Below are 15,776 nucleotides of genomic sequence, written 5' to 3'. Positions count from 1 at the left end.
TCCAGTTGATCGTGTCTTCTTTGTTTTCTGTTAATTGTAGGCTATGGACGGCATTTCCGAGTTGACTGATTAGGGTCGTCGTCCAACATGTGGTGGCCTGAAAGTCGAGGTCTGACAACCATTGGTCGGAATGTGATGCTTGCCGTAGGTTTGCGTTCTTCTTTTTTGACATAGCGTAAACCAGGGGCGCCCTATCCTTTAGGCGTTGTCTTTGGAACCATGTTGTTTCCCATAAGCTAATTTTGGCTCCATTGCCGATTGTTAGGGTTGTTGCCGCCGCGAAGAGTAGCTTGTCTGTATTGTCACATGGTGTTCCAGACTGCACCCATGCCTTTTCTGGCGATTTCCACTTGTGCCATAACCATCGGAGATGTAGGGCTCTTGCAAACATACCTAGGTTTAGTATTTCCAGACCGCCAGCTGTTGTTAGTAATTCATCTATAGTTAATCTAATAGCCAATTCATACAATAGTTACCTACCAAACATCAATACATGGTCTCATATGTCATACACATATTTTGTCTTGGAGCACGTGTGCAGCTGGCTATAAATTAGTAGCCTACCTCTCTTCTCTCTCCTCTTTTATCTCTTTAAAATATACTTACAGCTGGCTTATAGCCTGTTACTGTACTTGCTCTCGTCACTAGCCGGCGACTCGAAAGAACAGACTGATCAGTGGAGAATTGTGAATTAGAGCAATAAAAAAACGTTGGACATGGATGGAGCATGCTTTCCAAAATAGGCCCAACAGAGAGCAGAATCTCATATAAATCTGATTCGTGGGCCTATAAAGCCTGGCTCACCCATCGGCCCATTACGGTTGTTGAATCATTATTGGGCTGCCACGCTAATTGCCAGTCTCTTACTCCTACTATTTTGGGAGTAGTAAACTAATAAAGTCTATTATGCCCTCCTTGGGTTTATACTAAGTCCAGAAAAAAGACTAATATGTCCCACACTAAATTAGTTTTATTAAATCTACCATTGAATATAATTTATAATAATTTATTTTGTGTTAAAAATATTATTATATTTTAAAACTTGGGCAAACTAAGATGTGTCGAAATTTCCTTATAATTAATTGGAAAGATATTTATATAAATAGGATCAGCTAGCAAAAAGTGATGAAACCAGGTAGACTGAATGACATGCGAGCAGCTAAACAGGTTTGGATGTATAATAGGACGTAAATTAAACGGTCTGACAAGTTAACGAGTCAATGGAGTTAAATAATAATCATTCTGTTCTATTTAGAAGTCATTTTAGTTGTGTGTTAAGTCAAACTTAAGTTTATAGAAAAATATAGTAATAACGATAACATAAAATAAATATAGTATATACACCTATTCAATGGTGGATTTAGTAGAATCAAATTTGATACATAGATGGTAGTATATTTTTTTTATAAAACTGATCAAACTTAAATATATCTAGCTTAGGACAAAGCTAAAATAACTTATATAACATAACTTATACCCTCCGTCCCTAAATGTTTGATGCTGTTGACTTTTTTTATACACGTTTGACTATTTATCTTATTTATTTTTTTTCAAATACGTAAAACTATATATATATGCATAAAAGTATATTTAACAATAATGAAATGATATAAAAATAATTAATAATTATGTAAAATTTTTGAATAAAATGAATAGTCAAACATGTATAAAAAAGTCAATGACGTTAAATATTTAGAGACGGATATAGTAATATAAATCGTACAATTATGCTTTGGCCTTGTTTAGTTTCCAAATTTTTTTTCCAAAAACATCACATCGAATTTTTGGACACCTAAATAAAGCATTAAACATAGATAAACTAAAAAATAATTACACAGTTATGAAAGAAATCTTGAGATGAATCTTTTGAGCCTAATTAGCCCATGATTAGCCATAAGTGCTACAGTAACCAACATGTGTTAATGACGGATTAATTAGGCTCAAAAGATTCGTCTCGCAGTTTCTACGCTAGCCGTGAAATTCGTTTTTTCATTCGTGTCCGAAAACCCATTCCAAATCCGGTCAAACATTTAACGTGATACTTCTCCCAAAAATTAATTTTCTCAATCTAAATACCACCTTTATCTCGATATTACAATTAGCGTGAGAAGGAGTTAAAGACATAGTCAAATCAGCACGAGACGTGCAGGCCTAACTTCGCCTAGAAGTCAAATTATAAGCATCGACGATGATATTCAGGTAATGTTTAGATTGCAATATTTTTTTTAAAAAATATCATATCGGACGTTTGATCGGATATTGAAAGGTTCTCAGATAAGAATGAAAAAACGAATTTCACAGCTTGCCTGGAAACTACGAGACGAATCTTTTGAGTCTAATTAATCCATCATTAGCACATGTTGGTTACTGTAGCATTTATGGCTAACCACATACTAATTAGTCTCAAAAGATTCATCTAATGATTACCTCCATAATTGTGCAATTAGTTTTTTTTGGTTCATCTACGTTTAATAATTTATTTAGATGTCTAAAGATTCGAGGTGAGGTTTTGAAAAAAAATTAGTAACTAAACATGCCTCAGTTCAATGATTCAATCCGATGGTCGCACGTCGCCTGATCAAATAATTCAATGCTTGCACTATCATACTTTTATGCTATTCAACTGCTGCCTTCGTCCCGTAATATGGTGTTGCCAATGTTACATCTTCCTACAAACTGGATCAAACTGTATGATCTTGATCAATTCGTGCTTAGGAAAATCCAAAAACTTCTTATGGTATAAAATGTAGTAATTCTTTTGTTTCAAAATATACGTATTTTCATGTTGTTTAGCAGCGGGATTAATGTAAAAAAGACTATGGTATCTCAAATGAGAAATTGATGAACATGAGAGAGAGCATGCATGGACAAAATAAGAACTAAAATGAGAAATGGGTTCTCATTTTTTGTCTTATGCTTGTGCTTATAAACAAAAATTTAAATTTTTAACATTAAATTTAAAGTTTATTGTAGGTTATTTCATCATAGTTTATTTTCCACCCTTAGCTTTTAAATCACCAAGAATAACATATAAAAGTTATTTTTATAAATTATTTTTTATTTACAAATATGCTATTATCTTTTTCCTTTGAACACCCAAAAGATGACCCCCGATTGATAAAATAAATAGTCACGTAAATAATACTAAAAATCTTACATTATGTCGTAAGACAGTATTCAGATCCTAGCACTTATGAAAAAAAAATCCACAACTCTAAACCTTTGATTCCTCTTTTCGAAAAATATCAAAACTATACATGAACAATCTTCCATTTCAAATTGCACTCCATTTTTTTTCAAAAAAATTCATAATAATGTGCTTAAAGAATATACTCGTCTCCCATGATTTGGGGACCTGACTGGTGCGGCCAAGTAGACAAATCGTTTTGCTGTTTGTTTACACGTCAAACTCGTCGTCGGGCCGCGCACCTTCCAAAGAGAAAAATCCCCTTTCTCCCATTCGCACGGCTTCTTCTTCTTCCTCCTCCTCGCCCACCCCACCTCGCAGATCTCGCCATCTCCTCCTCCTCCTCCTCCCCCGCCGCCGCGGCCCTCGCCGTCGTCTCCGCGAAGTCGCTCTCGCCGCCTCCCGCACGCGCGCTGGTTGCGCGCTCCGTCCCGGCAACTGCGCTCTCTCTCGCGGCGTCTCTGGAGAGGGGGAGAGAGAAGGGGCTTTGTGTAGTCTCTGGAGGCTTCCTCCTCCGTCGACGGCTCCTCCAGTCCTCCTCCTCCTCCCCTGTCGAGGTGGAGATCCGGGGCGGTCTTCCTCGGTGAGCGGGGTGGGGTTGGGGGGGGGGGGGGGTGGGGGTTCGCACCGCGGGGCGGACTTGGCTACTATCCGATTGGTGGGATCCCGTTGGGGGAAGCCCGTGGTGATCTGCTCGCGGAGGTGGAGGTGGAGCTGTTGCGTCGTCGCTAATGCGGGATTTCGTGTTTGGATTTTTGTAGGGTTCACGCATCGGCGGAGGCGCCTGCGTGCGCAGAGGCTCGGGGGCGGCGCGGGCGAGATGAAGGGGTCGGCCATCCCGGCGGTCGCGATCATGCCCTCGCCGCTCTTCCTGTGGCGGTTTAAGGTATCGTGGCTTTCTTCATTCACCATGATAACACTGATACGGCAGAACATGGGGTTTTAGCTCTCGTGGCTGCTGATTTGGTTGCAAGTGAACTTCGCCTGCGCCTTAATTTTACCTGCTTGGACTATCGGACTTGGAGTACAACATTGCTGTGTAGCTCTAAAAATAATCATGTTAGGTGTCCTGGATTAGAGTTTGGTCAATACCTTGCAACTGCAGTAAAGGATATGGCAGGACTTGTGGAGGAATTACTACCTTGCTCACAAAGCGTATTGCACAGACGACTAGTACTCATAGTTTGGAAGCATTATTGGATTGGGAAGCATTATTGGATTTAGGAAAAGTGATCTCACTTCATAGGTTCTAATCTTTTTCGCACACATATATATCTCTCCATCCTGCTAGTGATGCATAGACCTCATTTCCTCTGTACCGTTAACTGTAAAAAGAAATCTAGAATCTGGGTTTGCACTTTTCTCCTAAATCAAAACCAGAAATGAGTAAAACTCATGTCATGTCTAACTTTTGCCTTCTCTGGAATAAGCATTTCTGCTTGACAGGCCAATAGAATAGTGTTGAATTCTCTTGATGTATATGTCAGGAAAGAGCGTTTATCTTGACATGCATATTGAAATAGCCTTTCAGGAATGCCAATCTTACCTAAGCTTATTTTCTTCCATGGCTTAATGTCAAACTGCATCTGAGAGGCATAATAGATACTGCACTTTAATTGCATTCTGTACTTCTTTACTCCTGTGCTATTATGTAATTTACTATAAGGGGTGTTTAGTACAGAAATTATCCTAAGCTCTTGATTCCACATTTATATGCTTCGTTTTTACTTCTCCAAGCACTGACAAACCCCTTTTTTTCAGGTTATATTGTTTCTCTTATGGGGTTTATGTTGTTGCAAGGTATTCTTGCTTTCATCTATCCATACCTTTTTGCTTGCATATGACCTGAGTCTCTTGAGTTGTAGTTCTAACTTCTAATTCACTTATTATTTTTGTGTTACAGATAGGTTGGGACTCTGTTATGAGAATGAGTGCTGATCTGCGAGACTTATTTCTCTATGAGGCTTTCTTGTACTACAATCCCCTTCTTCTTGTGGTAAGTTTCTTTTGTGAAATACGTGTGACATTCTCAAGGGCCATTCCCTGAGCATATGTAATTGTGTTTCATGTTTTTGTTGTAGGCTCTGATGATTTGGTTATGGGGAGTAAACTTGTGGGTCTTTGCACAGTCATCAGTGAATTACGCAAGAGTGTTTGATCTTGCACAAACACATTTATCACACCGAGAAATATTTAGGGTATGCTTATCTGATTCTCTTGGTTGCACTGTCTGTTTCTGAACTTAAACTTGATTTGGATTTTCTTCTGTTTTTTCATTTTGAAATGCATTTGCACTTACATGGTTTGCGATGTACAAATTTGTATATATGTGGCATACAGACATACAGTATGACAGTGAAACGGTTTAAAGTTTGTCCATGCCATGGCCATGTTGATATTTGGCGAAAAAATTGCAATGTTTTACTTAATTGTCAAGATGTTATTTTGTGATGCAACTGCATGTAGATCTCTAGTATCAAGTGTCTTCATTTTTCATTCCTATGTAATATATTACCATTGTAGTTTCTTGATGTGTGTGCCTCAGTATCTTCTTGAGAATATCATGAACCCATTTTATTTTCTGAACCTTGATTCTAAGCATTAAGCAACCATCTCTTTTCTTCAACTTACATCAGGATTTATTGCTAGATGCATTTTATGACTTCTGTTTTTATATTCATACATGCTCGTTTCTGTTGGAGACTTGGAGTTATGTTACCAGTTGATTTTGACATATTATTTGGCTTATGCAACCCTAACTTTTTGTTTCATTGACAGTGTGCTACTTGGCTTACTTTGATTGTTCCCACAAGTATGACAGCTTACCTATATTTGTACTCACATGGAGAAGTGTCTCTCGCTGCATCTCAACCAGTGTAATATCTAACTCATTAATTAGTTCATTCCATGCATTTTTCTTCTTGTGTGCTTGTACTCATGAGAAATTTTGTTTTTTGCACATAATTTTTGTTTGTTTGTATCTCTGGTAGTGCTTACCAATAATCAATTTGCGTGTAAGAGTATCATTCCCAAAACTCTCAAAGGACAGTGTACCTTTTTTAGCACAAACTGCACCTTAGTCAAATAAGTGGAAAGGCTCATCAAGTACAATAAGACTTCTTATGCAAGGCAAGGCAAACAAAATTAATGTGTGATACCACTTTAATATTAAAGTGAATCTAAAGTTTTGTCCACACTCTGTTCTTTTTACTGTCATTTATGTCATCAACATGATCTCTAATACCTGTATTTAACCATTCTTTTTCTAGCCATGCGTTTGTAGAGCATAATAAAATTATAATATGATAGTATTATTCACGACATTTTTACCAATGCCATTTGCATATGACAAATCTTAGCCTCTGTATATTTTTGAAGTTTGACTGCATATATTTTTAAACAAAACCAATTTAAGAACAGTAGGTGAGGGTATATGACCCTCTTGTTTGTTCACCATTTAGAAAACAAAACTGTCATGCAGTTTTTCCATGTATTGTATCCTGTTATGATGTTTTCCAATTCTAGAGTGACAGAACTAACATATCTTTCTGCCTATTTTCAGGTTCTTTTATATGCTATCCTTCTGATGGTCCTCCTTTCTCCTTTTGATATGTTTTACCTGTCGTCACGTTTTTACTTTCTGAGGACAGTGTGGCGTATAATGCTTCCATTGCAAGTAAGTTGTACATTATTTCCTTTCCGTGTAGCTAGCAATTAGATCACGCTAAATTTATGATGGTTTCCTTTCCCTCCTGTTCTGCAGGCAATTACATTCCCCGACTTCTTTTTGGCTGATATTTTTACATCCATGTCAAAGGTGTGTCTCAATTTATTTAAAACTATTGGTAATGGATTGTTTTGTTTACATTATTTCTGTATAGAGATTATAGGGAATTCCTTACAGTGTAATACCATACGATTCTCTGATTGTCATCTAGGATTTAATGCAAACTCTGTTTACTAAGACATGGATCATATGCTAGCTATGTGGGTACATGTGCACATGATACACACTTTTTTTTAGTTTGTATAGAACTGTTTCTTGCTTGTGTTTTGACCTGAGTTAGCATTCCTGGTAATTGTTATTTTATCATTTTGCTAAAATATTGCATTTCTTCACAGGTCTTCTCAGACTTGGAACGTTCAGTTTGTCGCATGGTCAATCGGCAGGTTAGTTTCTAATACTTGCTATTGTGCTATGTGCATTGCATCCTCAATAGTCTTAAAGTAACTGGCAAATGACATGCCATTGGCTTAGTTTGACAGTTGTAAATTGTTTCTGGAACTCATGTCGTTCCTATATAATGTGTTCATTCTACAGGTTGCGACAATCGCTTGGTTTGAAGCAGATTCAATTTGTGGCAGCCATTCTGTTGCTATTCCTCTAGCCCTCGTGTTCCCTTATTTGTGCCGATTATTCCAATGCCTTCGGCAATACAAGGATACAAAAGAGAAGACTTGTCTTTTTAATGGTATTTACTGATTGCTACTTCTTACAATTAGGGTTTGCATATTTTTAAGAAAAATCTAGAAGCTAGTGCTGCTTACATTTATAGTCCTCCATGGTTGCAGCCAGTTTCTAACCATTTACAAACATTTGTCTCAAATCCAGCACTCAAGTACTCAACAGCAGTTCCAGTGATTTTCCTTTCAGCTCTCAAGTATCATGTATTCCCTGACAAATGGGTTAGCTTTTACCGACCCCTCTGGCTTATTTCTAGTGTTATAAATTCGCTGTATTCCTTTTACTGGGATATAAAGCGAGATTGGGATTTAAGGTGCGCTTTCTTTACATGATTTTTTGTAATTGTTTCAACATGTGTTTGCACATCTTAACTGTTACTAATGAGCTTCCCTTTCCCTGCAGCATTTTAACTAGGATTTTCATGTTCAAAAACCCGAGTACATGGACTAACCTTCTTTATGGGCAGATCTGGGTATAAACTCAAAGATAGACATAATTTCAGTTAGTCTGCATTGATACTATTCTCACCAGCCCATTTTATGATTGTTTTACAGGTATATTACTGGGTGTTAGCCAGCAATCTTGTGCTCCGCTGCACGTGGACGTACAAGCTCTCAGCACATCTTCGGCACAACTACCTGACAGTGTTTACAATAGCAGCACTGGAAATTTTGAGGCGGTTTCAGTGGGTGTTTTTCCGTGTCGAGAACGAGTGGAACAAGATGGCAGCCAAGCAGAATCTGGAAATGTCATCTGACATTCCTTCTGAAGGAGACAGGCTTTTGGATTCAAATAGCCATACAGTATGAACTATGAACGTCAGCTCTGATATTTTGCGATTCTGATTCATCATTCTTTTAGTGACCATTATAGCATGATTCACGTCCAAAATTCTGTTTTGTTTGTAGAGGCCAAAAAGGTCAGGGTTGCATGATAGGTTTCTACAAAAAACGAAATTCTTGGCTCTACATATGTATTATGTAATCCTTTTGGCTATATATATACCATTTGTAATCCCCTTGAATCCAAAAGAGTTGTTTGTTGACAGTTGACATATCAAAGAGGAATGAATATCAATACCAAAGATTTCATATGTTCTTACGAGTTCATAATAATCTTTTTGGACACCATCTTTTTACCGGGAGTCGGGATAAGCATCTCTGAGCAAGACAAATCACCCGCCGGGGGGGGGGGGGGGGTTGATTGTTTTGCTTTATTAGGAAATATCCAAACGATATTTTTATAAATGATAAATAATTTGTAAATAAAATATTTACATGCCTGTTCTTGATCTAAATAAAAAATAATTTATAAATGAAGCTTTTATATACTTGTAGTCAGTTTTATATGCTTATACTCGGTAATCTAAAAGTTAAAAAAAAAATAAGCTAAAAAAACCTTAAAAATCTACTTTTAAGACTGAAAATTTAAATTTGACTTATAAAAGAAAAAAAAAGGGTGTGCGAGAATTGAACGATTCCTTTTGGTGTCGATTTACCATTTCTTCGACAAATGTGCCAATCCTGCACAGATAGAAGAAATGTGGAAATATTTGGTTAAAGTAGGGACATGCCTAACAAACATTTGAATCATGATTCATGACTTGAGAGATTAGTGTTTAATCAATTGCAACAAACGTCATTAAGTGCTCTCTGCACCAGACAAACTGCTTATGTAAGCAAACGGTTTCCTATTACCAGATATTATGGCCTCCTGGATGTGACCATATAACAAATCACATCATACAAACAACGGACACCCATGAAACGGCCAATAACCCCGAACCAATGATTATAATTATAACACAAATCAGTGTATCCACCCACAGAATTCAATCACCAATTTAGCATCCAGCCATTAACAAAAAAGACAAGATCCAATGGATGGATGTATTTTATTTATTTATAGATAAGCAGATGGAGCCAGTCACCGAATTACATCAATTAGACATCGATTGCTTATCTTTGAGCACTACACCAACCATAAATCCAGCATAACCAAGCATGAATTCTTGCACCATATTGCCACCATCCATTCATCATCCATATAGAAAAATATACTCCTAGCTAGCTAGAAAAGCATAAACAAAGTATCCACGAATTAAGCCCCTGATAATTATGTTGCTAATTACTTCCCATTATTCTTGGTGATCACCATGGAGGCATGGGCATCATATCCAATTATGCATGCATGCATGCCTCATCCTCCATGACCATGATTCCATCATGGTTGTGATCTGTGATCTATACAACAATCAACGGACAATGCTGCTGCAGTGCACGAGCTACTAGCTAGCTGGGTAGCTACGGCGACGAGAAGGCGTCGTCGAGCCAGGCGAGTCGCTCGCCGTCCTTGTCGGCCGTCTCCGGCGGTGGCGGCGGCGGCGCCGCCGCCTGCTGCGTCAGGAGAAGCGACTGCAGCGACTCGCGGAGGCGGTTCGCCCGCCTCCGGTGGCGGATGCGGCGGAGCACGGCGTCCTTGTCCAGCGCCGGCGGCGCCGCGACGCCGTCCTCGTGCCTCGCCGGCGGCGAGTTCTTGGACACCACAGACGCCATGATATCGCAAGCTAATTAACTTTCTCACTAGTCGAAGAGTGGACAGTGGAGCTAAGCGTACAGAGACAGGCTAGATGAGAGTGAGAGTGATTAGCAACCGAGCTGTATTTATAGATGGTTTTTAGGAAGAGCTCAAGATTAATTAATCATCTAATTACTCGACGAAAACGACATGTACTTGACCAAAGACCAAAAAAACAGGTAGCTGTAGGACATGGTTTCACGTGTCAGGGCTAGCTGATCAATTGTTTTTCCCGTCCTGCTTTGTCCATTGATGGTGATTAGATGAATTGTCCAGCACATTCGAAGCGAACACTTTACCCAAAGGTAATTAATTAGGTAAACGCCACGAGTAGGTATGTCGATGACGATCTGAATAAACTTCAGTATCACTTTTGAGTTTTGACGGCTTCAGCCTGAAGTCCGTCCTCAGTTTCAGTTCATAGAGTTTCAGATTAGAGATGGCTGACAGCTAGTACAGTCACTAAGTCATTTTAAGGGCTGTTATTAGTAAGTTATTAGTACGAGTAACAGCTGAACAAAGCAATGGGGACAAGTAACCGGCCAGTGACCGACTAAGGAAGAAAATGACGCTGAATCGATTCTTTTGGTCTCTCAAGTCGCAAACCTGTCAGAGTTCATTTGCAGCCTGTTCAACAGCACAAGTGACACGACAGCAACAGAGAATCACCTTTCCATTGGGGACCATGTCTCCTAAGCAAGACTAATGCTAATGACTAAACTAGGTGTGGTTAACAGTAACCCACCGCCCAAACATGTGGTATTAGTTTGCACAGTTACCTAGGTAAGTGCCTCTCCTGGTGTTTCGGCTCTTGTGTTCTGCACTTGTAGCTGCAGTGGATAAACCTTCAAAACACTGATAATTAGATGCCCATGGATCACTAATAGCACTACAACGTTGCCTTCTACTATTTAGGATTAATTCTAAACAAAAAAGGAAAAAAAAACATGCGAAGCAGTGTCAGCATCAGATGCACTGAACACATTATCGACAAGTTATAAGCAGCAAGTGAATGCCCAAACCTGTGTGCTGTCAGGAATTGAGCTGTGTCAAGGTCTCAACACTCATCATGTCAAGTCAATGCATCAAAGCTACTCCTGCAAGCTTTCAAAAACAAGTAAGCAAGAATTGATGGCTACTATCTACTGAGTATATGTTTTCAGCAAAACCTGCACTAGGTAGTGTGGTTAATTGCTTAATTGACTAAGGACCTAACGGTTAGCATATTTGGGCCTAACGGTTAGCATATTTGGGCCTCCATTACGCCATGAGTTTCGTACTTAGGCCGTTAATAGGCCAGCCATTCATGGGCCGATTATATTTTATACCGGGTTGTTGACAGGCCAACCGTTTTATTATGTTCTAAGAATTTTTTTTGCTAGACACTATTTCCTGCCAAACAAAAGAAAAAAATAATACATAATTCATCCAGTATTCTCAGAAATATCAACACACTATAGTAAGCCTTCCTCATAAAGTTAGGCAGTCAAGGCATATAATGCATGAACCAATTATTTGGTTTTGAATATATATGTGGTCATATCATATCAGTAGAGTTATGCAAACATTTGAGCATTTAGGAGAATCAAATATGCGGGCTTAATGTGAAAGAAACCTTTTGAAGCAATTCTCATGCATTTTATGAAGATACATGTAGAAAAGGACACTCTAAAACTGGAAACTTGATAATTTAAAGCAAATAAAAGGAATGAAAAGTACTAGCATTCATGTTTTGCAACACCTGCCAAGTTCTTGAGGATATATAGAGGTCAAATGAATGGCCAGCTCCCAAGAACATCAAACCAGTCAATTTACCTCATCCAGTATAAATTGCTCACATTCACCAAATGTGATTCTCATACCAGTTTGGCACCGTTCGCAAGTGACAATCCACAGAAAATTTTTCATCGTTTTTCGTGTGCACACTTTTCGAACTGCTATATAGGTTTTTTTTTCAAAAAAAATGAAAGTTATTTTAAAAAAAATCAAATTAATTTATTTTTCAAGTTTACAAAAATTAATACTTAATTAATCATATACTAATGACTTTCCTCGTTTTACGTGCTTTGATTTGACTAATGGCCATTATCACTTAGAGCAAGTATAATAGCAGGCTATAAGCTGTCTATATGCTTATGTGGAGGAGAGAGGGGATGAGAGAGAGTGTAAGCAGGCTGTAAGCTTGTAGCCAGCTTAGGCACAGGAACTAAAAAACTCTGTGAGAGTGACATGTGGGTCCTGCATTAATGATGAAGAGCTAACTAGTATATGAGTGGACTAAGAGAAGACTATAAGAAGTCTTATAGCCAGCATGTTGGCTATATTATTAGCCTTGCTCTTACGAACGGTGCCAAAAGTTCGCATTCATCAAGATTCAAGTTTGCTACTGTGACCAATGGAATGCTAATTTACCTTTGTTTGAGTACCCACAATGTTGAGTCTAAGAAGTACCATTAATAGTTGAGAAATTTTATGCTCCTTAAGAAATAATTTAGAGACACCAAATTTTTAGCATAAAATTTTAGTAACTCAAGGTATTATTAAATTTTTACGCTAGAAAATATGGTACATCAAGATACTACCTCTGTTTCATAACGTAAGATGTTTGACTTTTTAGTTGCAACATTTAACCATTCGTCTTATTCAAAAATTTAGTACAAATATAAAAAATTGCAAGTCATGCTTAAAGTTCTTTTGATAATAAAGTATGTCACAAGCAAAATAAATAATATTTTCATAATTTGTTGAATAAGACAAATGGTCAAACATTGTAAGAAAAAAAGTTAACCATATTATATATGAAATAGATGGAGTATATTCATAATGATCGTAAAATAAACTCTTACTAGTTTGATGCCAATGAATGCAATGTTTGTTCACCCGAATATCACAAGATCACCTCAGCATGCAGCAAGAACTTGTAATAAATGTGATAAGTATTGGTGTCCCTATTCCCTCTATGGTTGGCTCATTGAAAAATTGAAAATGCTGAAGAAACAACACACAACAGCATGCCTGTTTCATCATAAAGGAGATCCCGTGCATTTTCTACTGTCATCAAAGATTTGACTTGTTCGATTGTTCAGATTGAGGAAAAACATCATTCTTTCCCGTAGCATCATTTAAGAAAAAAGTCAGAAAAAGAGTTAGAGCCGAAAAATCTCTCTCGAGTCTTTACACAGCAGAGCGCAGGCCAGTTAGTACGCACCTTGTTCAAACTCAATTGCAGCAATGCACACACTGTCGCCTCTGACGGCATCATTTGGAGTGTGCAACTTGAAAATGTCGAGAGTCACTTGGAGCTGACTCAGGGTGTCGCTGGTTAAGCTGCCTGGTGAGTATTCCATTGACAACACTGACAGAGCTCCAACTTTGTCGAGGATGGCTTTGATCAGAGCAACTTCATACTTGCCCCCTCTGAAAGGTCTATGATGGATCTGCCTCAGGTGATACTTGAAGCTCTGAAGGCCATCGAATAAATTCGACCCCTCATAGATGTGTTTATCATACGATTTGACGAGCCCTTCTTCTACTGTGACCTCGTCGTCTCTCTGCAAATGCAGCACAACTCAATCAGAATTAGTAGAAACTTCAGAATACTAATAATGCAACAAATTGATAGATTTGGATGGGATGTTTGGGAGTTTATACCAAGATTTCCAGTGTTCGTACGCGTGGGAAACTCCTCATAATCTGCTCTACCTGACGAGGCACCATGTCACCCATCTCTGTGTAGTTCACCCGTAGGATGAGATGCCTGACACAAGGCATCTGCGGGGGCTGCTCCACCATCCCAGCCTGAATGCACATCATCAGGAAATTCAGAATTCAGAACGGAGCTGGTTGATTGCTTAATCAAAGAGCAGATTGAATTCAGTTCATGTAATCCACCTTGATCGCTATGCCATCGATCTCCAAGACGGCGGTGAAGAGGTCCATGCTTAGAGTTTTCAGGCTTGGCACGCCATTGATGGTCAGCGTGAGCTTGGATGGCCCCGCCGCGACCAGATCCTGGAATTGGATGGCGTTGTCCACGGTGACTGTGACGACCTCGCTGTTGCTAATCGTCAGTCGACGGAGGCGTGTGGCGGCAACGGCCAGGCGACCTTCGTCGCCGTCTTGCAGCACGGCGCTGTCCCTGATAATCAGCGCCTGGATTTCTGATCTGGGGAGGAGGGCTCTCCGGATCAAGCCGGGGGCGGCGGCGCAGCCGTATAGCCCGAGCACGCGGAGCCTGGCGACGGCGAGGGGGTCGATGTGGTTGGCTTCCACGGTGAAGAAGAAGACGTAGAGTCCGAGGAGGCTGGTGCAGTCGCGGATGCCTGGAGGAAGGTGGGGGCGCCCTGGTGTGAAGAGGTTGGCGAGGATGACCTCACGAGCACGGCCGCGCTCGAGCGCGGCGAACCAGCGGTCGAGGTGGTCGGGGCGCCATCGTGTGCTCTCTACCCGGAAAGTGTAGACGCGGCCGATCTCGTAACCGGCTGCTGGGACTGGGATGTCGTCGTAGCCGTACAAGTCCTCGTCGCTGTCGCTGATGACGCCTTCATCGACGCCTACTCCCGGGGCGACGACGACGACTCCTTCACCTTGGCCTCCACCAACTGCTCCCGCGGCGGCGGCGGCCGCGGCTCCATCAACGGCGGCTCCATCAACGGCAGCTCCCGGACCCGGTCCTGCTCCTGCATCGCCGACCACGTCTCCTGCCTCGGCGTCTACCACTTCTCCTGCCTCGTCGTCTACATCGTCATCGAGGCCCCCGTCATGATGATAATGGCCACCATTAACGCCGCCTCCCCCCGCATTGACGACGACACCCGGGTGGTCGTCCTCGCCGTCCGTGCCGCCATCAAGCTCGTGGCCTCCACCCCATCCGTGGACCTCGTCTCCGCCTTCTACGCCGCCCACGAGTTGGACGCCGTCGCCTACGTGGAGCTCGAGGACGTTGGTGATGGCGTCGGCGACGTCGTCGGCGGCGATCGGGGGAGTGGAGAACTGGCGGTCGTGGAGCATCAGCGGCTTGGCGCGCCAGATGTCGAGCCAATTCGGGGTGAAGAGGTAGCCGAGTCGGAACAGGTCGAGGACGGGGAGGCGGAAGAGGACCTCGGCGAGGGCGTCTTCGGGGAGCCCCCGCCAGTCGGCGTGTGGGTTGATGGCCAAGGGAGGCGGGAGGTAGGCCGGAGGAGAGGCCTGGGTGCGCGTCGCCAACGGGGGCAGGAAGCCTGTCATGGATGAGGTGATGATGCTCTCGCGGTCCATCCTCTCCGGCGACGGCGACTTCACACGGCGGAGGCGTGTCGAGCAAGCAGCTGCGGCCTCGATTTCAAATTTTGATCGCTTCGCCCGCTGGGCCCTTCGGCTAGCGGGTTGGATATTTATAGTTTTCTGGTCAATCTGGTACGCACGTTACTGATCGGACGGACTGTATCCAATTCCAAGGGCTGCTTCTGCGAAAAACCGGTGGTCTCCAAGCTGAATATCATGCTGCGTTCAGTTCCAAAAATTTTTAGGTAAGAGATCACGTCGATATGTATGGTCACACATTTGAAG

The 15,776-nt window shown here is 41.0% G+C and overlaps 3 protein-coding genes across 3 annotated transcripts; 1 reads left to right on the top strand and 2 right to left on the bottom strand.

Annotated features, from left to right (window-relative positions):
* The first annotated feature begins 3,420 nt into the window (after positions 1-3,420).
* Positions 3,421-8,751, top strand: LOC102713428 (SPX and EXS domain-containing protein 5). The gene is made up of 13 exons (XM_015843333.2): positions 3,421-3,770; positions 3,949-4,073; positions 4,949-4,987; positions 5,091-5,183; positions 5,269-5,385; positions 5,966-6,061; positions 6,750-6,863; positions 6,951-7,004; positions 7,310-7,357; positions 7,509-7,659; positions 7,800-7,965; positions 8,055-8,124; positions 8,207-8,751. Exons 2-13 carry the CDS (start codon positions 4,008-4,010, stop codon positions 8,459-8,461), a joined length of 1,269 nt encoding a protein of 422 aa, XP_015698819.1. The 5' UTR covers positions 3,421-3,770; positions 3,949-4,007; the 3' UTR covers positions 8,462-8,751.
* Positions 8,752-9,579: 828 nt separating this feature from the next.
* On the bottom strand, positions 9,580-10,225 carry LOC102713148. Its single transcript, XM_040529792.1, has one exon. It carries the CDS (start codon positions 10,205-10,207, stop codon positions 9,956-9,958), a length of 252 nt encoding a protein of 83 aa, XP_040385726.1. The 5' UTR covers positions 10,208-10,225; the 3' UTR covers positions 9,580-9,955.
* Positions 10,226-11,017: 792 nt separating this feature from the next.
* Positions 11,018-15,485, bottom strand: LOC102703454. The gene is made up of 5 exons (XM_015842864.1): positions 14,121-15,485; positions 13,881-14,027; positions 13,438-13,780; positions 11,252-11,326; positions 11,018-11,074 (listed from the first exon to the last, which is right to left on the bottom strand). The coding sequence occupies exons 1-4, from the start codon at positions 15,483-15,485 to the stop codon at positions 11,307-11,309; spliced, it is 1,875 nt and encodes a 624-aa protein (XP_015698350.1). The 3' UTR covers positions 11,018-11,074; positions 11,252-11,306.
* Between the last annotated feature and the right edge of the window lie 291 nt (positions 15,486-15,776).

This window comes from Oryza brachyantha, chromosome 12, assembly GCF_000231095.2.
Source record: "Oryza brachyantha chromosome 12, ObraRS2, whole genome shotgun sequence".
Lineage (NCBI taxonomy): Eukaryota > Viridiplantae > Streptophyta > Magnoliopsida > Poales > Poaceae > Oryza > Oryza brachyantha.
The sequence above is the reverse complement of the archived record's forward strand: the minus strand, read 5'-3'. Positions and strand labels throughout refer to the sequence as shown.